General features: G+C 38.2%; 1 protein-coding gene across 1 annotated transcript; it reads right to left on the bottom strand.

Annotated features, from left to right (window-relative positions):
• On the bottom strand, window positions 1–27,669 carry edar (ectodysplasin A receptor; the record flags this gene model as incomplete). The annotated part of the gene is made up of 11 exons (XM_079254591.1): window positions 1–386; window positions 468–531; window positions 639–1,005; window positions 5,900–5,972; window positions 9,276–9,350; window positions 9,520–9,645; window positions 9,752–9,829; window positions 14,420–14,505; window positions 18,967–19,148; window positions 21,540–21,659; window positions 27,622–27,669. The coding sequence occupies 11 exons, from the start codon at window positions 27,667–27,669 to the stop codon at window positions 1–3; spliced, it is 1,605 nt and encodes a 534-aa protein (XP_079110717.1).
• Window positions 27,670–27,890: the final 221 nt, after the last annotated feature.

Below are 27,890 nucleotides of genomic sequence, written 5' to 3'. Positions count from 1 at the left end.
TTAGACACTGGCACAGCGCTGAGATGGAGATGTGCACAGGGAAGGGCAGACCAACTGGCTGTGAAAGCTGTTGATGCTCTGCCGTCTGGCTGCTGCGGCAACCTCACTGCTTCCCAGGACGTCTGCGCAGAGCGATTCCACAGCGTCCAGCCTCTCAATTTGCACCAGGCGAGTTAAGAGGTCAGGGATGCTGTAGCCGGCTGTGCTCACTCTCTCAAAGAGCTGAAGACCATCGCTCATGCCGCCAATCTCATCACGCTTCAGCCCAAAACTCTCAGCAAGGTGCCTCCACGTCTTCACCACAGCCGCCTCGCTGCTGTAGGAGGAGCTCAGCATGCGGCTGGCCTTCTCCAGGCAGTCGAAGGGGAGCTCTGTGGGACTTAGGCCTGGAGAGAGCACAGGAATTTAGGATTGGTAGGATTTATTTAGTGGATGGATATTTTTTGCAGTTTTATTTAGAAACGTACCTTCAGTAACATTGCAGGTTCTGGCATACAGATCCAGTATCTTCTTTCTTCGACTCTGTAGCATCTGTATGGTTTACAAAAGAAACCAAACAGCGTTATTTGACTTTCATATAATGCTTAATCAATCATATTCTAAATATGGTGCAGTTTTTCAAAGCTCCATCCTCTTACCCCTGGAGTTTTATTGTTGTTGTTGTGTGCATTCACACTGCTGATGTGGTTGCTGCTGGCTATGTGGTTGACATTGCTGATGTGGTTGCTGCTGGCTATGTGGTTGACATTGCTGATGTGGTTGGGGTTTGGGATGTTATTGGCCTGACTGGCTGCAGCGGTGGGGGTGCCGTTGCAGGCACGGCCGCGGTCCAAGAGTCCCAGAGAGAGCAGGCAGAGGTCAGGTTTGTTGCCAAGGTTGACAAGACACAGGTTGGAATTGGGGTTTGCGGTGTCCGCCAATCCCTGTTTATCTGATGTGGGTTCCTCATCGCTGTCAATGCTAGGGCTCAGCAGCTGCTCATTCTCTGAAGAGGCATCATTTTCACTGCAAATACAAACACATCCATACTAAATCATTAGTAAAAGTATTGGCAGTTATTTAAGATGTGGATGTAAGTTTCTTTAAACTCCTATTTCATGTATTTGTTTGTTTGTGTATTGTATGTGCCCTGTGATGGAATGGTGAGCTGTCCAGGGTGTACCCTGCTTTTCACCCAAAGACTGCTGGGATAGGCTCCAGCTTCCCAGCGATCCTTCCTTGGATAAAGCAGTTAGGATAATGAATGAATGGATGTATTGTACATTTGTGTATTGTCAGTATCAGGAAATTGTATCTAGTTCAAAGGCTTGTCGATGTCAGTCTTCAAATTCACAGAGTCTCTGCTCTGATGCAGCACTCACAACATAAATGTTCCAAACCAACTTCTAATTTCTGCATACAAGTACATTATATACAGAACTATGCGATCATTAGCGTTTTTCTGCCAGGAAAGCTTGGGTTGACTCAGCAGTTTATTAGCCTACCACCTTCTTTATAACATAGTAATTAATACTTTTAGTATTATTTTTTAAAGACATACCAAAACTAAGGTGTAAAAATTTATGGTTCCAAAGGAGGTTGAGTTCCCAGACTATTTCCTGGTCAGGTGCGGTGACTGCTGTGAGCTTAAGTGGTTCTGCCTGATTAATTTTGTTCCCTTTGGACAAGTTTATTCTGGCTGTTTGCCCATTTTCAGTCTCTACGTACCCTACGAACGTCTTCAGACCTCTGTAAAAGAATATCAAATGTTATATCAGGGCTATGTTGTTTTCAACCAGATGGGTCATTAGCTAAATGAGCAAAATCAACAGTAGCTATGTTGTTCATTTTTTAAACTTGCATTCGTATATATCAAAGCTAATAAATATGCATGACCATTAGTTCTCAGAACAGCATATAAAATGTGCCAGCCATACACAAAATGACTTGTGTTTTTCTAGACTTACTAAGAACTGGCAAATGTAGAGAATATGATGTTTTGTTGCCATGGCTTTTGATGTGATTGACTGCAGCAACCCTGTGTTTTTTACAACATGATACAGGGTAATGTCACTTTATCACACATCATCTCCCCTTTTTCAGTCTGCTCTGGGTTTTCTCGCAAAAGCACCTTGTCGGTAGAGATGCACACAGAACGGTATTGTTTCCAAATCACACACTCTATTCCCTAACGGGCACACGCATACACAAAATGCCATTGTTTTCCAGACACCTAACACCCACTCTGGCAGCAAACACAGTGAGTTATCACATCCTCTGGCATGCTGCTTTACTGCACTATTGACTGCTATTGTTGCTATGGAGTGTGTCTTTGCCTGTGAACATGCACCTGTGTCTCATCAGTTCTTTCATTTGCTTTCCCTCTAAGAGTTGTAAAAAAAGTGCCATTTAAAATATTCCCACTACAAGTGATCTAAGACTTGCGCAGTGTTCAACTGCATGTTTTTGTGCAGCATGTTCTCACGTCCCCTCAGCACCTTCACCACTGTTTATAAAGCCTCATTGTCTTCACATGAGGGCTGGGTAATATGCACAGAGGAAGGTGAGAAAACCATCAGTCTTTTGTTGTCTGCTAGGACATGCTTTCACCTGGTGGCGGTTTTAAGTGAAGCTTGGAATAAATACCCCTATCCATTCCTACAACTACCCCCACTGTCTGACTCTCAGTGTTTTAGTCTTCGGGGCTCATAATGTGCTCCCTTACCGCATGTCCCTCCAAAACCACCTCTGTCTGCTCCAAAGCCACATAATAGCCTTTCTTATTTATTAAAAAAAAAAAAAAAACAGCCGGCAGCAAAGATACTCACTGCATTGACTTGTTCTGTGGTGACTTAATAATGGGCAAATAATAACAAAATTATTAACTGTTGCGAGGAGTTTCTGTGAAACTGCAGTCATGTACAAATACACATCCATAATCATAGGCTAGATGCATAGAGTAGCACCAATAATTTTAGCATGTGTTGTAACAGTACAGTTTAAATGTACATATGTTTATATATAATGTTTGACTTAAAGAAGAAGTTAAAGGAAAGACTTGGTGAAGCTTAAGCTTTGTCAGAAAAAAATATGGGGTGTTGTGCATGCTCATAGTCGTCCATAAGATATTTAGATGAGAAGCCGTATTAGAAGGGCGGGTGGGTTATATGTCAATATATACATCCACCCAGATATAAATAAATACATACATACATACATACATACACATGTATTCACGTATACACGCACATACATACACACACACATATATATATATATATACATATAAATCTCTCTGCAATTATCTTGAATGAAATACATCTTACTTTACATTACATACTCATTTGTACTCCCATGTGTCCCCATACCAGCTTCCAGATAGTTTCAGAGTTAGGTTTAGTGTCATTTAGTATATCCATTATTCTTTCCATGCTTATAAGATTTTGAAATTTCAATAACCGTGTTTCCATGGAGAAGCATTTTGGCTTGTGAATTTTCCTATTTAGTAAATTTATTGTTTTGGCAACCAAAAAATGCTAAGCCCAATGTTTTCTTTTCCAATCTTGTTTTAAAATTCATGGCCCTATGATCTAACAGCCATAAGGACGGACACGACAGTTATGTTTGTATTGGTGAGCACTGAGGTTAAACTACAGACTTCTGTCTAAAATCATTTGATTGCTTGGCAGAGCTATAGCTTATGAAATAGATTACATACTTGTCCACATTTATGCCAACATACATGACATCCTTGTGTCTATTTTTTTAAGTTTGGAGGGAGTATTGTATGCTCTGTGAAGGATTTTTAGTATTATTCCTCTGACTTAGAGATTGTTTTAATATCACGCCAAATGTTTTCCACTTTGTTGATGTGAGTTGGACCCCTAAGTCAAATTCCCATTGTGACTCTGTTTTTAAGTTTAGATTTAAAGAAGAATGAAGTAACATCTTATATAAACCCAAAACTGCACATCTCTTTGAGGCTAGAAATCTAAATTTTTATCAGTCTCAAAATTACAATCAAAGTATTTTATTTTTGAGAGTTTGGAAACAACTAACTTTAATTGATAATATTGTAAAAAATTATTCTTGGTTCAATAATGCCTTTTTCTAAGTTCTTCAAAAGGGAGGATCTCTCCACTATCTACAATTTGACTGAGTGTGACATTTTGATTATCTAGTAGTATCTCTGCATCTTTAAAAGCATTATTAAACCATATCAAGGACGATGGAAGACGTGATTTTGCAATAGCTGTTCTTTTATGAATTTCCTTACTTATGACACAAGAAAATTTAATAATATAATTGCCAATGTTTTTGGGTGGAGTGGCAGTGTACCAGAGTAAAGCCAGTGACTCAAATTTATTATTTTCTTTTACCAAGAATTCATCCAGCCAATCCCAGCTCCCTTTCTCTCTAATCTTTTTATAGCCCCAAATGAGAGAATATTTGGCATTAAATGCAAGATAATATAAATAAACATCTGGAATTCCAAAACCCCCTTTGTCTCTTGGAAGTGATAGTTTTTTCAGCTAATTCCAGATTTTTTGTTTTTTCATAAAAACGAAGAAAACTGTCTCTTGATATTGTCAAACCAAGATTTCTGAATAAACAGTGGGATAGAGGACACTAAAAAGTTCAAACTTGGAAGGAGATTCATCTTTAGTGTCTCCCCGACCCCATAAGGATAAAGGTAAAATCGACCATCTTTTGAGGTATTCCTTCATATTATCCACAAAGGGTTTAGCAGTCAAATCAAATATTTCATTAACAGGAGATTTTAATTCCCAGATATCTCATGCCTTCCAGTTTCCAGACAAAGCGAGCAGATCCAAGATCTGCACCATGTGTACACATGTTCAGAGGTATTGCTTCACTTTTAGTCCAGTTCATTCTATAACCTGAAAAACTACCAAATTAATTATTTTTAAAACTCTCGGTATGGATTATGAAGGTTTAGACAAAGTTAAAAGAATATCATCCGCACACATATTTAATTTAAAATCATGATTAATAATTGTAATACCTTTGATACTTTTGTCCTGTCGGATAGCACATGACAGCAGTTCTAATGTTAAAATAAAGAGTAAAGGGGATAGAGGGCCACCTTGTCTAGTAGAACGCTCAAGGCAAAAAAGAGCTGAAATCATGCCATTACTCTTAATTGCTGAAACAGGATTTTTATACAATCCTCTGATCCACTGTAAACACCTTGGACCAAAACCATATCTGTAAAGAGTTTCAAATAAAAAAGATTAAAACAAAAGCCTCTTTCTCAGCATTCAGTGATATGCCTACCACCGGATGCTGAGGGTCTGCCCTTTGCATGATTTGAAAAAGTCATAACATTTTAGCAAACATTTAATAATCATTATTAAGCAGGCTTATAGGTCTGTAGTTTTTCTCATCTTAAGGATCTTTTCCTGGTTTGGGCATAATTGATACAATAGCTGTCTGCATTGTTGGTGGCATAATCGATTCCTAACTTGTGATTCTGTGAAAATCTAGCTGCACCAGGAGGTAACTTGAGCCCAAGTTTTACTAAAGTTGTAATCCAGATTTTTGCTTTTGAAAAGTGTTCTTCTATCAAACTGAATCAAAACTGATGATGAAGCTTCAAAACAGGAGGAAATGTTTTGACTTTTCACACTAATACCATGATGGATTTTATCAATACTGCTTCCATTAGCATCTGTAACCTATCTGCTTGTCAGGATAAATAAGACATCCTTTTGCTGAGCTAACAAAAAAACACATGGTGCATTTCAGTTCTTGTCACAAAGCGGGTTCGTTTTCTGCCATTTAGAACTTTAAGTTGCCTGGATTTCAACAAAAATCATCTGGAATTTTATTTCCCGTTCATCCACTTTGTGTACCCAATCAGAAGGATCAGAACTGATCCAAACTGAAGGAGTCTCACCTTTTCACCGTCTTCTGAGGAGGAGCTTTCAGTTTGTCGTACTCGTCTTTTTCTGAGAAGATCACCACACTGTCTGTGAAGCCAAATGAAAAAAAAAAGGTTCAAACTTAACATTATACTAATTCATCCAAGTGGGACACATGACATCTCCAACTTCATTGACAGTCAGAGATCACAAAGGTTAAAACATTCCTGAGACATAAAGGTTTGTTAAATAGAGCAATTTAGTTTGAAGGATGTTTAAAATGATTATGGGGAGTATTATGTGAGAGGACAGCCTAATGAGTGAATACCTATGTGAAACAAAGCTCTGTGTACATGTGTTACTTTGAGTTAAAACACCTGACTCTTTCATCTCACGGTTTTATTAAGACAGTGTCTACATGAGTGGCAGCTAGCTCCGGTAGAGCTCCGAGCAATGGGCTGCTCTCCCATGTCCACACACCAGTCATCCAAAGTGCATTTGCACATGCACACACTCATCAACACACATCTGTGCAGCCATTTATAATAACTCAACATTAACTAACATTGTGGACATTCAGCTCAAATAAAACTCCAACCGCTCTATTTTTTTTTTCAGTTAATACATTTTTAAGTCATAATGTGTGTGTGGCTGCAGCTACAGTAATTAGCGTGGATGTGTGTGTTCTCATTCACACCACATGTAAGTGGTTAGTCAGTCAGTCTGGGAGTAAAATTGAACAGAGCATCATTGTCAGGAGAAATGGCGCCTAAAGCAACGTATGGCTTTAGCTATGGAAACTTCACATTCCACCACGATACACTCATCACTTTGCCTGTCTGTGAGGCTACACATACACGAACAATGCATAAGCACACACATTTGCATATATTATGCAAAAAATCTACTCTTAAATACATGTGGAGGCAAAGCTGCGTTAACGTTGAATGTGATTCAGTCAGATTTGATAAGGTGATAGAGCTTGTTTAATAACACTGTTAATGTAGACTTGATTAGCATTGCTTTGGGTGTATGGGGCAGATCTTAACAAGTCCCATAATTTGCGGTGGTAAATTCTGAAGGAAACAGGTTTTTCACTGTGTAGCGAGTATAAAACAATACATTTGTAACTTCCAGTAAAAGGGAAAACAGATATCAGCTGAGCACAAAGCTCATCGGGAAGCTGTAAATTGTGGACATAAGCTCATCCACAGAGCCCAAAAAGAAAAACATAACAATCATTAAGTTTTGTAAATACGGGGTTGAAAGGCTTGTGAAGCAGGAATTAGTAAAAATTATATATATATATATATTCTGTTAAAAACTGCTGGCAGCTTTAGCTTTTGTTACATAGTATAAATGTGTCAGTCATTTTGGATTCAGGAATAAACTAATTATAGCTGTTTATGTTGTCTTCGTTTATCTTTGTACTATTTGTAGTGTATATATGAGAATGAAATTGGGTTTTAGTGTGCAATATCTTTAGTGTGCTCAGAATTTAAAGCTATGCATCATGCAAACAAAGTTGGTGGAAACACAGCAATGAACAGCGAGGGCATCACCTTTTCTGTTTTTGCAGATATAAGAACTTTGAGAGATTTTCAGTAAAGAAACAACCCGTATAATTCATATCTGCATACATTTTATTCCTGCAATTTGCTTTTGTTTCTCCAGGTTAACTCATTTAATAAATCTTGATATGGTTTTAAAGTGCAAACATAATTTAACTTATAGTATGTTGTCTGCAAGATATTTATCACAGCTTGGTTGAATGACTAAATTATTTTACATTTGGTATTCACAGGAATTACAGACAAATTTTGCCTCACTTGATTTGAAGCTCAAATATTGACTGAGGAGTTATGAAACAGGATGATTAACAGACAAGTCAATGTTTCCGACCTATCAGTTCATATCAGGCCCTACATGAGTTGCAAAACAACTTCAAACAATTCAGTTTTCATCTACTTGTGTTCAAACCTAAAGTTGATATGTGAAAGTAAAGTATCAAACCAGTTTATATTTGATGCTTTGATATTTATAAGCATGGCATCCATCCATCCCTTTTCTACCTCTTATCTGGGGAGACATATGGCATCAAGAGCATATATTTGGGTTCCTGAAATGAATGGAACTATGAACTCAAAAACTCAAGAAAAGCCATACCTATGACATTTTGGGGCTGTCATATGTCTGGAAATATCTTCTTCAGACACAAATATTTGCAGTAGAACTAAGGAAATATCCTGCCTTTGCCTCCAAACCCACCTTCAAGTTAAAATCTTGCTGCACTGATAATACCTCGGCCATGGGAAGAAAAATTTCTTATGTTGTTGTGATTTTCTTTACTAACATCAGCAACTTTTCATTGCTATTGCTCATGTGAGTCTTGCAAGTTATATGTGAATATTTCTATTCTGTCTATGAGATCAGACTCTCACGAGTTGGAAGTTTGACATTTAAATTTCCCTTCTGTCACTGCATGCATCAGCACCGACTCTCCATAGTTCAATCCGTCTAATCAGCAGCTTTAACTTTAGATTTTAAAAACTAAAACACAGAGGAATAAACCGGCCATGAAGTCCATGTTTTATGGGATCAATGTGTCTATTGGCCAGCTTAATGTATGACTTATGACAATATTGTGCCTAAAATATTTACAAATGCCAACTGCCCATGCCCAAGCTATAGCCAAGGAAATGTTTGAGTTATTATCTTTTTAATAAATTTCCAAGGGAAGTGTTTTTCCATTACTGTAATGGGGCATTGTTTGAGCTTGGTTTGCTCTGTGTGCTGTTGGTAACTCTAATTTACTGTATCCCTTTTCACATAATAATTTTCTGTGGTATTTTAACCAAAGACATTTCAGCAGGACCTCAGGAAGTTGTTCCAATTTGTGAAAAAAGGGCTGAACATGTCCTCATTATTGTTGCTTAGCAACACTAGCTCTCCCATGTGTACCCACTGAGAACTTGACCTCAACACTTTGATCCTCAGCAAATGTGAAGAAGAGCATGTGCTTGGCTGTTTTAAAAAAAAGAAAAAGGTCACACAGGAAGAGAGGGATTTCTTTGTTAATCTGTGGTAGTTATTGTTCGGATTGTGAATTAAAAAGCCTAATTAAGCTTTGAGAAACCAGGAAGTTGTCTGGATAAAGTTAGAATCACGTACACAAATAAATAAGTGGATTACTTAACAGAAATATTTTTGTCATGTAAACATAATAAAGTTTAATCAAAACCAGTATGAGGCTTTTAACCACAAAACCAGTATGCATAGGCAAAGTATTTTTTATTTAACTACTAAAAACCTCCAATAATGACAGTAGAAAATAGAAATAAAAATAAACATATAAACAGTGTAATATTCATTCTTAAGTGTGTTTGTGTGTGTATGTGCATTCTGCCTTACCAGGGATGTCTTTCTTGTCTTCCTGTTTGTTGGTCTGAGCCTCCACTGCTTTTGCAACTTGTCCAGAACAACATGCTGCATACACACACACACACACACACACACACACACACACACACACACACACACACACACACACACACACACACACACACACACACACACAGAGAGAGAACTTTATCAAGCACAAATGCCACCCTTTTATCTGAAATTGTGCATGTGTGTATTTTTGCATATGCCTCACCCTGGCCACTCGGTTTGGCCTTCAGGATATAAAACATAATGATGAGAACGATGGCAATGGCCATGATGAAAATGGTTGACATGGCGATAATAAGCGCTGTTGCTAGGTGACCCTGTCCCAGGGACTCTGAAAAATGGGGACCATGGTGTAAAACAATGGGTGAATATGGGAGACACAACCAAGAACAGAGGATGGTGATGGATGGGGACAGAATAGGTGTGTTTGTTTATACCTTTACTTGGATGAGGTAAGATGGTTGTGCTGCCAGTATCAGGTGAAACTTTTGTATCTGGCTTGTTGGTTTTCATGCCTGAAAAACACACACATGTATACACACATTCAAGTTTTACTTCTAGTTATTACACCTGCTTTATATATAGTATATACAGTAAATGTACAGACCAGCTATGCTATTACTACAAATAAATGTGTGTGTTACCATCAGATAAATGCATGTTGCAAAAAATATTAAAATACATAAATAAAGCGTGCTCGTAACAGATTCTCCAGCACAGCCGCTGCTGGTCATTATAATCATGCTGAATAACATCCACAACTGTGCCCACATTGGTGGAAGAATTATTATAATGTTTGACAGGAGCATGGTGTGGTGAGGGGTTTTGGGCTTCCCAATGCCCAGACCACACCCAACTGCAAACTCTGTCTCCATTTTGCAGCCGCCTTTAGAAACGCAAAGTGGTGTTTTAAAATAATCACCAGCTGGTGTTTATAAATCATGTTTACAATGACATTAATAAGGCCGTGTTTGCAATGACTTACATCAACGCCATTCAGCCCAGCTAACAGGTTTCTCAAACACTGGCTAATAAATGACATCTGGAGATGATGAACAGGAACAATACATTGAGCAGTAACCTCATGGGTCTTACACTGCTGCACTGATTTAATGCACTGATTTACTGTCATCTTTTGATGAGGCAGACAGCAGTTTACATTAAGTCTCACTTTTATTTTTTCAGAAAAGCATAATTTCTTGTTTAAACTCATTCAGAACTTCTATAAAGACTACAATGATGGGTGGATACTCTGTCTTCATCATAAGTCACAATGATAACCTTTTTTTCCCCCAATTTCCTTTTTTCTCATTCCTAAATGTGGTTAGGAACTGACCATGTTTGCTCATGCTGCCTGAAGAACCACAAAAAGTCCTTCAACAAGCTCTGTTTTTCGCTGTGTTTACAGGCAGCATTTGCAACTGCATATATAAAGCTTGTGAAATGTTATATATCACCGGCCAGTATTTATAAATCTATTTGCAATCAAATTGATAAGCACTTGTTTGCTTTGGTACATGAAGATGCAGCATTGCAAAGGGAAATGACAAACTGACTGCTGTTGGCAATGATCTATAAATGATGCTCAGTCATGAGTTCTGATAAGTAGGAAATATTACACTGGCCATAACCTTGTGAAATGTAGATACCTAATTTAATATTTTCCTTTGCCTTGTGCTATATATAAAACATTTGGCATTGTCATAATGTTTTATAATTTTAATCATTTTCTGATTACAAACCAGTTCTTGCAAAACCCTACAGTTTCATAATAACACACTGTGTTCAAACAAGCCCTGAATGCTTTGTCTGATAAGATGTTACTCATTCTTAGAGGCACAAACTGAAATATAAATAACAAGTGTTTTGTTTTGCCTAAAAGGTTTAACTATTCTGAATATTGCATCATCAATTCCATCCACAAACTCCGAAGATCACGTGACAGAATGCACTGATGATGGTTTGTTAGCTTTGGCTTTGAATGTTATTGACATTTTTCCCAATCATTGCCTGACATCATTTTGCAAGCAATAACATCTCACAAAGGCAAATTATCTGAACTGACAGCAGTTAAACTCGGTCTCACTCTGACTGTCTGCTGCCACAATAAACAAGCTGTTTTATTGTGTGGACCCAAAACAGCAAACACTGTCCACATTTCTCTCAGCTGTTTTTCTACTGCCCCCCCCCATTTTGTTGTACTCTTTTTCCTCTTTCCTAATGGAGCTGTAAACTTGTGGCAGCTCATAAATCAACTCTTTTAATCAGTCTTTCATCTTGGCTCGTTGATATGCTGTAGACCTCTTTGGCATGTGCCCTACCGCTTCCCGTGGTCCCAGAGCCTCGTGTCATCACGTACACACAGACACACACACCCTGTGGCTGCAGACATTAACTTGGGGATGTGTTTACACTTCTCTGGATGAGGACATGAGCTTGAACTGGAATTCTGTTTAGCATCTTGTGGTTTAATCTGTTAATCATGTCTCACAGGCTGAGCCCACAGTACACAATGACAACACTGCAGGGCAAATGTGGTCCGAAGAACCGAAAGAAACCGAATTGCGCAGCACAGCCGTGTTTAGAGACGTGGTATAAGCCGAGAACGTGATATCAGTGAGCTTGTATGGGAGATAGATTTGTTTTCAGAAATAGGTTGTCATGATCTTAGATGAACTGTGTTGATGTTAAAAATCACATCAATTTTAGCATCGAGCTGCATTTGCAGAAACTGCCAGAAAAGTGAATCGAGGAAACATTAGAAACTGAGCAAATGTCTACCGGTTCATATCACAGCCTGCCAAAGAGTAGCATCAGCGCAAGCACAAACATGCTAATCATCTGTCTTTCTCATACCTGCCAAAGTTTTAATTATCACACGCACACACACTGAGCTAGGCAGGAGCCGAGGTAATTTACAGATTACATGGCAAGTGTCAGCCTGCCTTCACCCATAACAAGTAGAACTCCCAGCTTTCAGCAGCTTAATTCCATTTACTGTCGAGGGGCTTTATTTTAAAGTTCCTGTTTTGTGGATTTCAAATGGTAAAAAAGGACTTCAAAGAGCTAGCTTAAATGTGTATTAAAGCTGGAATTGTTGACACTTTTTACTTTAACAGAGTAAATTTGAGGCTTAACTGCAGAGCAGCTGCATGTAAACAGAAATGTCGTTTCTCAAATGCCTGACCTCTCAAAAAAGTACATGTCATAGAACATTTGTTTGTGTTTCTGAAACATGGTGCAGAAACTATGAGGACGATAACATATTATGGTAATTTTGCATAAGCAAGCACACAGTCAATATTTATTCATTCAAGCATAACCAAGTGTACTTTAGATTAAAGTGTTTTTGAACATACAGCAGTTGTGAAATATTGCATTTGTAACAGTATTACACAACTGAAAAATATGTTGCAAAAATTTTGGCAATGTTGCAATGTTTCTGCAGCTCTAACAATAAAGTAGTTTTACAAGTTTTGAGCTTGTTTGGCATTTTCATGTCATTCAAAAGGATTTTCTCTTTAAAAAAAAAAAAAAAGGTAATTCATTTTTTTCTACCTTTCTCATGCTGTGGGGCATTGCAGCTAGGGTAGGAATGATAAGATTTAAACAAGAAAGACTAAGTTTTAAGTTTTTAATAAAAGTTATTGTTTTATAAATGAACTGTTCCATACATTTGTTTGATTAACATGCCTTCATGTGTTTATGTGTAATTACAGCAATTTTGCATTTTATTGAATTTAATTTAATATATATATATATCTTTTTCGTTATTTCCAGAAAGGAATATTGGGATACTATTGAAGATTATGTTTTCCTCACACAGACACACAAACATAAAGCATAGATATATGCAACTGCACGTACTTCACACCCTTTCCTCTGCAGGCCCAGGCGGCTGTTTGGGGTTTTCAGCTTTCAAAACAGCCTCATTAAATTTGACACAATAACAATTACATTAGTTTCCGGATGCTTCAATAATTCTCAGAGGGGATTTTGAACAACTATGGGCCCATAAATATCCTTCCCATAGCAGGATGAAAAAGTGGAGTTAGATCCCATAGATGCTTCCTTTTCAGAATCGTATATCTGTCACAATTGGGCAAACCCACAGAAAGAACACTGGGAAACAGAAAATATGTGAAACCACACTTCATTGTAATGTTAATCCTCAGTATACGGTCTGAAAATTTTCATTTTGTTTTTTTAGATTTGTCAGCATCTGCACCTCAGAGGCTTTTAACATACATCCAGAACTTAGTACTTGAATTGTGAAATCATATTGTAGGTTATTTTCCACATAGGAACACATAAGTTTGAATTTAAATGAGCTTTGTGTGTGTGTCTGTAGAGCTCTAACTGATGAAAACACAACTGGTGAGTGGGAAAAAAAGAAAGTGGGACACAGTGCAGCTCAAAACTTCCTTCCATAACGTCATATGCTTTCAATATTGTGTATTATCATCATCGAACCCAAATAAAGGATCAAAAACTTAGTAGAAAGAAGGAGACTGAGATGCAACTAAAACCCTGGGAAATTCAATTTGCAAATGACTGTTATATGAAAGTCAAACAAACTACAAGTGCAGCAACACTTAGTGTAGTGTTTGCATGTGCCCACACTCACATGACAGATAAGTGTCAGGTATGTAAGAGGATCAGTGAGCTTCTAGTGTTATTGTTGAGAAACCAAACAGTAAGTGGAGTTAAAAAAAAAAAAGGTAATGTTCTGACAAAGACAGGTGTAACCAGTGTACAACATCTTTGGAATCATCAGGGAGGCCCACATATGAGGAAGGCATTGACCAGAGAAGTCTGGGAGAACTCAGAGCAAGCTGTGACCTCCAACTGTTCCCTCAAACTAGGTCCAGGTTTTCAACATCTGCTTTTGCACAACTTGTCGCCTTTTATTTTCCTCATTCAAAAACACAACTTTCATGTTCAGTGTCTTTTAATGTAGCAGAAATCAGGTGTGTTTGAACAGAGCTGTGAAGAAGAAATTGACACTAAAAAGACAATGTTAGAGAAAAGAGTGTGGGTGGGAAAAATGGAAGGAATGGAAGGAAAATGAGAAAATGAACAGAAGTACAAAAAGTTGGCCTTACATTCTTTGGTGTTGTGTGGCGCATTCTGGCAAGAGTGGCAAACCATCCCATAGAGGTTTTTCGGTCTGTTCTTCAACATGTAATACCTACAAAACATACAAATACAGTTTTAAACAAACCACTTGTTAGACACTGTAACTTGAAAAACCTAAAGTGGGAGGGAGCTTGATTCGCAGCTTTGCATTTACCATGTCAATCATCATTTAGTACCAGACCAACAAAAATTTTCTAATGATAACAGTTTTAACACTAACAAGCAAGTCCTCCAGCAGGTGTGTGCAGAATGTGACCTCCCTACACTCTGCACGTACACTGTGCTTAAGTATGGGGAAGAAGCTGAGGTGAAAAGTTTGACTTTGTGAAAAAGTGTGTATAATTAATGCCCTGCAGGCACTGAACACAGCTTGGTACAGATATCGCCCTCAGTCATGAAGTGTATATGAGAGGAAAAGGGGAGGGGGTGAGGAGGGATGGAGGGAGGTAAAAAGGTTCCAAGGCTGTGAATAACTAAAAAGTATTGAATAACTCAGGACTTCGGGGTATGAGGATCAAATTTATAAACTTGCATAGAATTCACACTGCCTGCAGCTAATCAGTGGTTACTTTCCTACAGTGTGCACAGAACACACCCTTCTGTAGTCTCACTTCACGAACAGTTCAAACTAAAACACCTTACAGTGATTGCCTTGCCCTCTCAAATGAACAGTCATGCATGATAAGTTTCCTGTTCTATCGACTGTTCAGCTGCATTTTGTTGGAAGGTTGTTTATTCCATTAAACCACCCCAAAGATATTCATTCTTTTATTTATTCGTTTTCTCAAAACCTTGTTCCAGTTAAGGGTAGTGGGGAAGCTGGAACTTATCCCAGCAATCATGGGGCATGAGGCAGGGTACAGGCTGGACCAGTAGCCATCTCATCACAAGGCCAAAGATGCCCAACTGAATTTAAATCAGGTGATGTGCTTTGGCCAGGTCATTTTCTTCCAGAAACAACATCATGCTGGACAACAGTATGTTTCTCTGAGAATCATTATCTCAGGGTGTTTTGGTATGTAACACTAGCTGATCTAAATTGTTTGACACGAGGGCTGGGCGATATGACTATATATATGTCGTTTGGATGGAAGAATATGTCTATCATTTCATACAAGGCTCTCTTGTTTACACCACAATAAGGTGCTTTACTGAATTATTTTACGTCAAGATGCTCTTTACGGCATGCACGCTGCAGTACATAAATAAACATGGAGGAAGACAGTAGCAGACGCATTTCAGAGCAGGATAAGTCACTAAAAGATGACCAGCCAACCAAAACTGATGAGCTTGTTCCTAAAAGAGGGGAAATTTCTGTCTCATGGACTCGGTTTGGATATAAAAAGACTGACGTGGAACCGACAACAGACTAGCTCACAGTCCCGACAACGGACTCCGACACAACTAACTCATTTTATTCACCTGCGCAAGAATCAGGATAAAAAAAATACAGAATATAGAATAGAGTCAATGAGCAAAAGCTGCAAAAGCAGCATCAAGTGGTGGCGAAAGCGCTCATAATAAACTCCAGACGCAAACTCTGCAACAAGTATTTACCCATTAAACGTCATACAGCCATAGTTCCTGCAGACGGAAGGAGATCACCGCTGCCGTTGCCAAGCACATCTGACACATAACTAATGACTGACAAAAAATTGCACAAATAATCTTATATTGTTATATTTATCGTTATGGGGATATAAAATGAGCTATATCAGGATATGAGATTTTGGTCATATCGCCCAGCCTTATTTGACACATATGCAGACATGAAGATGGATACAGTCCATGTAGGTCCAACATTAAAAATGTCCTGTAGACTGATGTCTAAAAGTCTGTTTATGTATCTGTCTCCAAAACAAAGTTAGAAACATGCAAATATTTTCTTTTAATCAGACTTTTTGTGTGAAATAGTCCACATGTACATGTCTCAATTCTACTTTCCTCTTTAGCTGTGACTGGATGTCGATAATCTTAAATTAGTGTTTACATTTAAACACACAATTTCAACCACAGTTACTAGATTGGGAAATAAGGACAATATACAAGAAGCGCAATCACAATAAATGTTAATTTAAAGCACACATTGAGAAATGAAGCAGAAGAATAAGTAGCCAGTCCTTTGGTTTGTGGTCTTAATTCTGGGAGCACAAACAGAACCAAAACTACTTAGTGGAAAAATATAACAAAGACTGCATGGTCAAATAAATGAGCCTGGCAAATGGAAAAATGCTCTGCATAAAAAGAAATGAAGATCCACCAATAACATCCTGGCAGACGGCCACGGGCATTTGAAGAACAACAGAGAATTTTTTTTTTTTTTGTATTACTGGCCCTGAACAACAAAAGCAGATTCGGAAAACTTTGCACAATATATCCTGTAGTTAAAGCAGAGGAGAACTGTAGCATAACAAAACACAGGAAATTATTCACATATTCCTGCAAGTCTTCTCCTATGTTTGGCTACAAGCTTAAACTCAACCTTAAAGTAGCTGTTCAGGCCTGTTCTGTTTGGCAGAAGACTTGCATGGACTCTGCTTGTTGCACCGCACGGCACTCAGAACAACGTTTACAGTACAGAGATACGGATATGACCCAACTCAGTGTCTGCACACTCACTTCTGTCACGATTACACTAACCAGAAGGAGGAAAAAAAAACAACAATATCCTGTGAGAGGAGTATCCCAGCCAAGAAAATGGGAAAGCAGCAGAAGAGCATCCTGAATACGGACAAACGGAAATTTCACCAATATACCAGGATGTGACTATTTAATTATCAAGCTAACCCTTTAACACCTACTTTATTATACATTTCCACAATGCCTACCAATGTTAAAGTCAAAATCCTTGAAGAAGGATGCTCCACTTACATTTTTAAAATGCAATGTCTACTTAGATATCTTCACAAGTTTATTTTAAAAATGTATATATAACCAGTATAAACATATCAGTCTTTACTTAATTTTCAGAATTCATAAATCAAGCGCCCCTTAACTTCATGCCTAAGGGAGAAGATTATGGAAGATTCTGCATCAAGGCAGGTGCCATGACTTCTGCAGAATTCGCTGCTGCTGGTGTGCAGGTCAGAACCCATCCTGTTGATGGCTTTTTGTGAAGCAGGTGATCAGAACGCTTTATGTGGTACTTTATGCCACGCTCATTCCAGTATGTTTTAAGAAAGAAAATGTAAAGCTGGAAAATTCTTAAAAGGAGCTCTGTGGAGACTGAACACTGGTCAGTGTCTTGTGATCACATGGGTGTTTTTATGCAAATTTGTTCCAGCAGTTTTACAGAATTCCAATGATCAACAGGAGCCATGAAAATGAAAACAACACAATAAAACACTGCAGATGTTGTTAAGAAGTTAAGAAATTGGTCCAGTAAGTACACAATAAAATGAAAATGGAAATGAAATACAAGTGACTGACAAATCCACATCTGTTCTCATACTGTTTTACTTCAAGAAACTATCACAGACTTTCAAATATTTGCTATATGTAAATATGTTTTTTACTCAAGAGGTTCTTAGGTTACTGTTTGCACATTATTATAATGAAAAAAGTTTCAAAGCCCTACAAATAATATAACACCTCAAAAAGTGCCTCGACATTTGAAAATATTAAATAATTAGTTTCCAGAAAGCGGACAATGAAAAGGCTCCTGTTTCCTTGGTGATTAAGGCAGATATCATATGACCGATTATTGAAACATTCCATGAGAACTGCTGAAGGGATTTATAAACATAAATAAATAAATAAATGAATAAAAACAAATTAAAAAAATCCTGTTTGTCTGCAAAAACAGTTCAGAAGAATCTGGAGTGGAGTCACACCTGCCCGAATGTGGGGTCACAAATGAGTCGAGAAATCTTTTCTGAATTAGCCGGTGAACATAAAACATTAAATATTTGCAAAGAAACATCTAAACTTTAGGAAACAAATACTGAGGTCTGAAATTAAAATGGAACATTTCAACCACAACAAGTGGTGTTTTTTTCAAAAAGAAAGCACATAATGCAAGTAACAATCCCCCAAATGTTAAACACAATGGTGGATAAATCATGCTGTGGGCTTGAGTTGCCCACAGAGACTTGGGGGAGCACAGAGAGTACAAGCAAATATGGGAATCAAGCATCAGGTTGTGTGTGAATATACTCCAGATGGAAGAATGATGGCAAGTAATGATCAGAACACACCTACCTCAGCATCCCAATGGACATATTGCTATGACCCCTGCTAACAAGTTGGGTGCTCTCCAAAGGGAGTGTTACTAAGTAATGATAGAGTCATCCACCTTGTATATGATTCAGGCCCTTTACTTCATTTTGTCACTCTGACTAAAAATTATAGCTGATACTAACAGCTTTTTTCTGGTGGAGATGTCCCAAGTAAATATTATGTTGTCAAGATCTCGACTCTGACCTGCAGGTTTGAACTGTGAAGTGAATTGCTTAAGTAATTCTGGTGCAATCATTTGCAGTTTCTAATCATTCTTGTGTTAGTGTGCCTTTACCCTGGCAAACAAGGTCCACACTCTGCATCACTCTCTGGGGTCCCTGCCACAAGAACGGCAGCTTTGTAGAGGGCATGACAATCTTTATGGCGTCTGCAGATCTCATACTTTCCTTTGGAGTATTTTCCCTGAGGGCATGGTATGCAGGCAAAGTCTTCGTCCTTGGAACCGTAACCACAGCTCTGCACATCACACACAAACACATATAAATTCATTTAGACACGATCAACTTCATTTAATAATGTACAGATAAATTAATCGAAACAATCTTCCTAAATCAAGGGGACTTGGTACCATCATGTGGACACAAATTCCAAAACATACTTTGCACATTTAAAAATACTCATCTGTTTCTAGGCATGTCTTTCGCAAAAGTCTGGTTTTACTATTCAGAGATGACAAAAAAAAAAAAGAAATCTGATTGGTCACAGAGGTTCTGTGTGTGTACAGTGTGTGAGTGTGTTTGCATTTTTGTTTTCTGTGGCTGGTAGTGTTTAAGATGACCAACTCATCATTCTATTTACTAGCATCGATCTTCCCCACATGATGCTTCCTCTTTGTGGGGAGGCTGAGCAGGCCACACACAAAAACACATGCCCACACATACAAAAACATACTTTTTCTCCCTTTTTTGCTTCCTCTTTCATCTTTAATTTCCCTCCTGCTTTCATCTGTCTATTAAACCGGCCTGTGCCTCTTCGCTTTGGGCTACAGTAGACTGGCTCTTAAAGAAACCTAATCTTCTCGCCCTTCTGTTTGACGGCCGCAAGTCTCGGTGTGATCGTTTGATAGAAAAGTGCACTGAGATATCCTCAGGATCATGTCAGTCTTGGTTAAAGCCTGCCTTGGATCTTTTGTACGTTGGCTTAATGCGACTCTGCTTCTGTTCCTTGCCTCAAACCAGTTCCAGAGTGATTGAAAGCTTCTTCCTTTTCAAAGCGAATTCTCACCTTTTTGAATCTAGCGTTATGATAAAGCCAGTGTAGGAAGGTAGGTGTGTCTAATGAGCAGAAACTCTCTTGGAAAAATGTTACCTTTTCTTTTAAAAGTGACTTTTTAGGAATGTAATGTAAAGGCAATGCAGAAAGAGACAAAGTGTGAAATGACTAGTATAAATCGTCCTGAGCTGGATCATACTGTGGCTGAAGCTGCGTCTGAAACAAACAGGTTAAATGGGAGCGGAGCTTTAATGAAAGTTGGAAAACTAGAGACATAAGTCTGACTTAAATGAGTTTACATTCATGTCAACAAACATGGGAATCTGGATAAAACAGCTACTTTGTTTGTACGATATATCTGTCTCAGTGTGTGTGTGTGTGTGTGTGTGCATGTGCTGTCTACAGTCTGTGTTGTAAAAAAAAAAAACCTCATAGTTATCCCTTGATTAAAAGCATGTCAAAACACATGCTCACCCACATGCAAGAAAACCTCAGGGAAACAGAAGAACATGGAATTACAGGCTGTGGCCCTTAAAGGGTCAGGCTAGCTGACGAAAGTGCAAATGAGATTACTGATGTTTTTTTTTCTTTTTCACAGTTTTGCTACATTATTCTTCATGAGAGATCAGCAGACTCGGCCTCTATTGGTTCTAATCAGGAAAAACATCAATTTATAGGTTCAAATTTAGCACATTTGTCAAAAAAATAAAAACAGGTCCAAATCAGGAAGAAGGAAAGCAAGAAAGGAAGAACAAGTAAACACAACTAGCTGGCTGAGTGGTGAAAACTGGGCAATCTGCTTATTTATTTGGGACAAGGCATCAAGTACATGTAGTCAGTTAGCAAAGTTTGGCCTCCTGGCGTGGCTTATAGCTGAAGCTCTGATATGTTGCTGCTGTTATAAGATGCATTGAGCTTATCCGGAAAATTTTAAAATAAAAAGCAGAAAACTTGGGTGGTTGACCTGAAAATAATTTCTCACTATAGTTTGATCCATGGCTATTTTTTCTAGAGCTTTACATGCAGCAGACAGAGCCTAGAGAATCTGCTCTTTGGTGTATCATACAACACCTGACTGACTAAAATCAAAATGTGAAAATATTGAAGTACCCAAACAGCTGTAATTCCCTATATTTACCTTGACTGCACATGTCTCTCTCATCTTAGGAAGGTGTGCCCCACCCCCCCCAGGGGTATCCACTGAAGCATTTACCCGTACCGTGTTTACTTTGGCTGTCTGCAGACTGACTGACGGACTCTAAATCACTGTGTGACTACTGCAAGTCATTCACTGTAATGCATGCCTTCACATTGAAGTCAATGAGAGCAATAAACCATAGAGAAATTGCTCATTTGAATTAAGGCACCCTTCACTGTGCAGCTATGTGTTTTTACATGTGTGTGCGAGTGTGTGGGTGGTCTGTGAAAGATTTAATGTGTATTTCTCATGCAATTATTTAGGTTTGAATGGTCATCTTAGAACTTTTTACCTTAATGTTGTTTTAATACTCTAAATGTACACATGCATTTGCGTGCTAGTGTGCACACATTGAAAGAAAACTACTGGATTGCAAAAACAAGCAAGATTAAGACCTAAATTGAATATTTTTAATGAATGTTTGACCATGCACCAACCATATGTGGTTCTTGTCCTGGCTGGCACTGGGGGCAGGCCTGGCAGCTGTTGATGGTCTTGTTGAAGAACTCATACTCTCCACAATCGGAATCCTCTGCACTCGCAAACATACAACATACCTGGAGGGATACAGAGAGACAGAGAGCTGGAGATGCAGACAAAGGTATGACTGCCAAACAACAATTGTGGAAACTAAACTGACATTTTCATGCTAACGCAATCACGCTGTTGGTGCACTGCTGACAGACTCACAGTACAAGAAGTCTCCTTTCTTTTCAACTGACAAGCTTAACTTTAGTCTGGATTGATGTCTATACACATGCTGAAAAGCAATTCCAATAACTTCTGATGAGATCAGCCTCTTTTATTGGTCTTTTACAAGTCTAACTACACTCCATTTAAAACATAAATATAATCTTTTTGAGTTTGGGATGTTTTCTGAAACAGATGTTCAGTATTCTAATGTAACATTGAATACACTGCTATGAAGTGTTATTTCTAGATTTTGAAACAATATGCAACATTTTTCACTCCATCAGACATTTAATTCAGCAGCTTCATTTTAAACAAAAAAATGTTAACATGCAAGAAATCATGACTACATTCAGCCTGGTCTTGATGGTGTTGATGGAGATTGGGTGAAAACTGCAGATCCTTAAGCACCAGCAACCCTACAGGCCGCTACCAATACAGGCACATTTCAGTCACTGCAACAATGTAATTTAACCAACTAAAAATAAAAAAAAGACCTCTGTCTATTCTGACTAAAGCAGTAAAATGAGATACATCTGCTAAATGGATTATTACTTAGATAGGTTTGCTCATTAGAAGATACTGATAATCTATACTCTGTATTCTGACTGCTTCACAGTGGCAAAAGTATTTTTTTGCATTATACTATAAGTTTAACATTCGTAAAGGCAATGTGTTAATATTTAATAAAGATATAATCACTTTTATTGAAGAGCCAAAACCAAAAAAATCAACAAGACCTTCTTTTGCATCCACTTCTGATATAATTAAATTTCTCAAAAGAATTTTTTTCTTGCGATAAAATTAATGTAGAAGGCCAACGTTTTTAATAAAGTTTGCTTTGTCTGTGTCAGAAGATGGACAAAACTGTCTTTTAGATACAAAATTGACACTAAATTAAGGTCTCATCTTTGATTAACAGGATGGATATCGAGTTTGTGTTCTTGTTTAACTCAAATCACAAAGAGCTCGCTGTGTTTACACACAGTGTAGATGTATGCATCCCATCCAGGAACAGAAAGTCCTCATAACAACAATCCTTAATTTTCATGTGAAGACTGGATTAAAAGTGTATGTTAAGACTGTGGTCACATTTACTTAAAATGAGATGGGGTTTTGGTTAGACTTGGAGCATGTTTTCAGGAAACTTGAATTAATGAAATATCCCCTGAAGTGATGAAAACGTGACTGAGCATGTGTCTGTTTGAGTGCGTGTGTGTGTATGTGTAGTGTGGCATTGTGGCTCAATGTAATAAGTAGCAGCTGTTATTTATAGCTTTACCATCGTACTTTGTCCTTCTCCAAACAAACTAACTGACTTTTAACAATCATCTGCAGTCCAGAAAATGATGAAGGGAAAAGAAATGGGGGCATGACTAAGTCTCTCCATCGTCTCTCTGTTGTTTTAATAATATCTCCTTCTTTCTCTTTTCTTTTCCTCTGTCAGAAAACACAAAACGCTGTTTGAACACTTATACATTAAATACATGACCCCCATTTTCCTGTTTCAGTTAACCAACTAATAATATAAGTTAGATCCAAAACAGACTGACCCTTGGTTTACACTCTCTTGGTTTACAGTGTGGTGCAATCCAACTAACAATCAATAAAATGAATGTACAGTGTGTGGGATTTAGTGACATCTAGTGAAGAGATTGCAAACTGCAGCCAGCTTCAAGAGATGGGAGGAAAATACAGGCTGTGAAATTGTAAAAAAAATTGCAATAATCTACCTGTGGCAGTCAAAAATAAAGTCAAGTATAAACTAATGTATTTTGGGGTAAAAGAGACTCACTAACAAAAATCACAATCATTTTCTTTTTCAAGTCATGTATCAGTCACAAACTAATTATGAGCTTAATATTACATTTCTGCACTTAACATTTGAACTCACTTCCCTTGAAGTCTAAATCTTGACTTATAGTTGTTATTTGGTGGTGACAACCTACCAATGTTCCCTTTAATGTCGGTTCAAACTATTTTTTCTGTATGTCTACAGCACAGCTACATCCATAAACAGTTGGGTCTATCAACTTAGTTTTTATAAACTGGTCTCTTTTAAAGAAACTTGATAATGTAAATAACTCCTTAAGCAGTTTAGTTGTGGTCTCAGGATTATATCTGAAATTACATTAATAATAATTGTGAATGGGGAAAAATATATAGCTGGGTGGTTAGAGTACATACCACGTGCTTGAAGCCAGGGTTGCAAATTACCTACAACTTCCAGAACATCTGTGCTATGAGACACTGTTAAAAACGTCGGTAGCAATGAAGAATACTAAAGGCTGTCAAGTTGGATTGCGCTACTGTTGTTGTAGAAACACAGGTGGGTCTTAGGAAAAATGAGAGTGTGATAACACAATCATTACACTTAAATTTCCACCTTTCAGAAAGCAGCAATGTGTTTTTTCCAATGTTTAGGGGATGGACAACACAGGACGCATAAGGAGAACATGCCTATTGATCTCAGAAGAAACTTTGCACAAGAATAGACTTCTACCTGACCTCTTCGCTGGACCTCTTTGAGGGTGATAGCTGTTCTAATTAAAGTTATCACAGGAACAGCGTTTTGATTAGCAAGGGTGATGCTGCTTTTTCATTGGTTAAACTTAAACATATTAACCTATTTCAAGGTTACTTAGAAGTTAATGATTTCCTCTTAATTTCTGTCAGAGATCTACTTTAAAGAATAGAGAGAGGCAACAACAGTGTTCTCTGTACCTACATAGGACAATAAATCCTTCAGTCAAGTTGGCTGTTCCACTACAGGTGACCCATGTGGTGGCCTTTCGGCTTATGTCGTATTGCCCAAATTGCCAGACTGCCAGAGTGTGGACGCCATCAGCAGTGACTGGTTCACTTAGCAGCTCCTTCTTTGCTACATTTCCTGTCTGTTTCAGCTGATACTGACTAACAAACAAAGACGAAATAGACAAAGTGATCTAGAAAACTATCCTAACTTTTTGTCCTGTGAGAAGGTCAACTTCGTGCATTTTTTATTCTTTGGATTCCTTCTGCTTGCAATTAAAAGAAGATCCAGTTTAGTTTTTTTCTTTGTTTGGATATTGAAATACTGTATTCCCACTGAAAGAGGAAAGTAACAACATCTGCCATTCTTCACTGTTGGTGTGTGTAGCGATCTTGGCCTCCCAGGATTAAAAACATTCAACTGGATTAAACAATAGTTGTTATTTCTTTCTCTGCAGTAAGACTGATCCACACAGGACGAGTAGAGAGTGACCATTTGACCCAAGAGGAGGGGTGACACCCCGAGATTTACACCTTTACTCCCTACAGAATGCAGCTGTGTCAACACGAAGGATTAAAGCACATCTAACAATTTATGGTCGCAGGTCGGGGGAAATGCCGAGAGTCGCATCTGACCAAACCCTGGTTCTTGTCAGAAATGACACTTCTAAGCCAAAAGACGAGACTCCAGGGCACCAGAACAACCCCTCCCCTGACGGAGAAGGAGACAGAAGGAATCCAAACTTCTTTCCCCAATTGAAGGAACTGATCTAACTTAGTCTAAAAGACTGTGGTTAATTGTTTTGGTTGAATCTCTTATTTTCAATTATTTTATCTTGATATGTAATGTAATTCTTTGAACTGATCACACACACACATTAATCATGAACACTGCAGTAAATAATTGTTGAGTATGTTTTCCAAGCTTCAGACTTCTCTTAAGCTACTAATATGAATTAATAAAATGTGAGTTTTCTTTTTTAGGATCACCCAATGAGGACGAGTCATGACAATTAATTAATCCACCTTTAATAAAAATTACATGTAGCCAATCTTTTCATGTGTGAAAGTAATACTATAAAATGCTTTCCTTCGCCAGCAAACGAGGAATCTGCATAACTCTGAAAGAATGTGATTTGATGTGTATTGCGGCAGACAAATCAAGGAGTTGAAAGTATCCTGTTCACATTAATGAGATGCAGAGGGAAGGAACTAGAGCTGACCTGATTGGATAAGGTTGGTCAGCTTCTGACAGAAGCAACTCATGATTGGCTGGAAGTTCGAAAGGCGGGTCTGTTTAAATTAGACTGGCAGACCAACTTCCTGAGCTTTTTCTCCTCCTGAGTTTTCTTTACTTTTTCATCTCCTCTTAAAGTTTCTGCTTTTCTTTTGTCCTCTGTTTAGTTCTTTAGCCTTTCGTCTTCTTTTCTTTTGTTATTTCATTATAAGTTTTTACCTCTCCGTTCTACCGAACGGGAGAAAGTACAACAAGTGTTTATTTGTAACCAGTATTTTTCCCGAGATCAGTAATTAACTAGAACCGTAGCTCCAACATTTTCCATTACGTCTTTACACGTAAAATCTGGAACTATCTATTTTTGGGACAATCTGGATCATCATCACACCGCTCTGGAACTCCGCTGAACGGATCCAGAAGGCCAGAGTAGCTGCGTAGACCTACATCTTCTGACGCTCCAGGGATCCAATTCCCCCGGAAACGCGCCGAATAGGGGACCAACCACCCGCTTCGACCCACACTCCGGATTCAGCGTTCAAAGTAGGATCTGATAGCGCTCTGACATTTGTGATGTCCCAAACCAGTACATCAAATTCTAATTAAATTCGAATTCTTATCCAAATTTAGAATTATTGAACACGTTCTTGTCAAAGATTTAAGTAAGATAATCATCCCGATTTATTTGCTTAATTCCAACCAGTTTCTTCCTGCTCCATCTCATTTAATTAATCTCAGCGTTCTTTATTAATGTTATAAATGAAATTCCATGTTGACAAATTCATCATACCATCTCACCAATAACATCTCTCCATCATTGCTCATTTTCACTGCTGTATGTTTACCATCATTGTAAATAAATATGTATAATCAATTCATCCGTTATTGTCATAATTTCTGAATACACGATTTCTGGTTCATTCGTTCTTAGGATTTAATCCTTGGAAGTGAGACTGTTTATTGAATTGAGTTTATTTCAGGTGTCTCATCCGCCTGAATTTTAAGTTAATTAAAGGTGATGAGTGGTGCTCCGAGGTAATTAATAAATTCATAATTTGTAGAGGCTATTCCGCTACATGTGTTAGCACATTTATGGGTCCATTTGGAAATTAAGTAAGTACTTACAGGCAATTAATGTTTACATGGTGCTTACTTTACTTGTCAAGCTGTCTTCTTTCTATTTTCCACAGCTGGAAAACAAACTTCCTGTCATTCCAATTCACCACACTAACTGTATACAGCCAGTTGTGTAACAATGCTTTGGAAAGATAATCATTTAGGCACCATAAAATGCTGCATACATTTCTGCGTATGAGCAACACATCTTGTGCATTTTACTCCACAATCCAGACATTTCTTGCTTTTTGAGCAAGATCTCCGATGTTAACCTTCAACAAGAAACAAAATAGAGGTAGACAGGGAAGGTAAGGAGTGGGGGCCTGTCAGGAACACTGCCAGCAAGTTTAACATCAAAACAAATGGAAAAACTCAGATTAAAAAGATATAAACTCTTTGCAAAATTCTGAGGCTGACTAATTGGTACAAGTGCTGGAGAGTTGTGCAAGTTGCTGGCACAATGCACCAAAAAGTCTGGATAATGCAGTGCCAACTATGGAGTCAACTGTGGCCGTGAGCCATGTGGCTGGATTAATCTGGGTTTCTGACAGCTAATCTGAGAAAGGCCATGAAAGGGAGAACATAAGGAGGAGGTGAATAAAGGACAAGTTGAAGATAAATGTGGGTAGAGTAGTGAAGGAAAGGTGGTGACATGGGAAGGTGCTGATTGTTGTTGGAGAACAGCTAAGTGAAAAGAATTGTAAGTTAGGCTGGTAAAGAAAACTTACCAATAACGACAGCAAGATGGACTTCTTCTGGCCCTTCCCCTCTGACATTTTGGCTTCTTTTTCCTAGGAGAGCACAAGGATGCACAATGAAAACTGACATCTTGTATAAATACATGTAAACCTTTTCAGCATGCAGCCTCAAGTGCTAAACTAAAATGAGTGAAGTCAGGAAGCTAAGCATTCCTGCCAACGGTAGCGTTGTCAGTGGGAATGATGTCTGTGTGTGGCCCTAATGCGTCTGGTGTCCTGTTAGCATCACGTCATCGCCA

This window comes from Telmatherina bonti (assembly GCF_933228915.1).
Source record: "Telmatherina bonti genome assembly, chromosome: 15".
NCBI lineage: Eukaryota > Metazoa > Chordata > Actinopteri > Atheriniformes > Telmatherinidae > Telmatherina > Telmatherina bonti.
The sequence above is the reverse complement of the archived record's forward strand: the minus strand, read 5'-3'. Positions and strand labels throughout refer to the sequence as shown.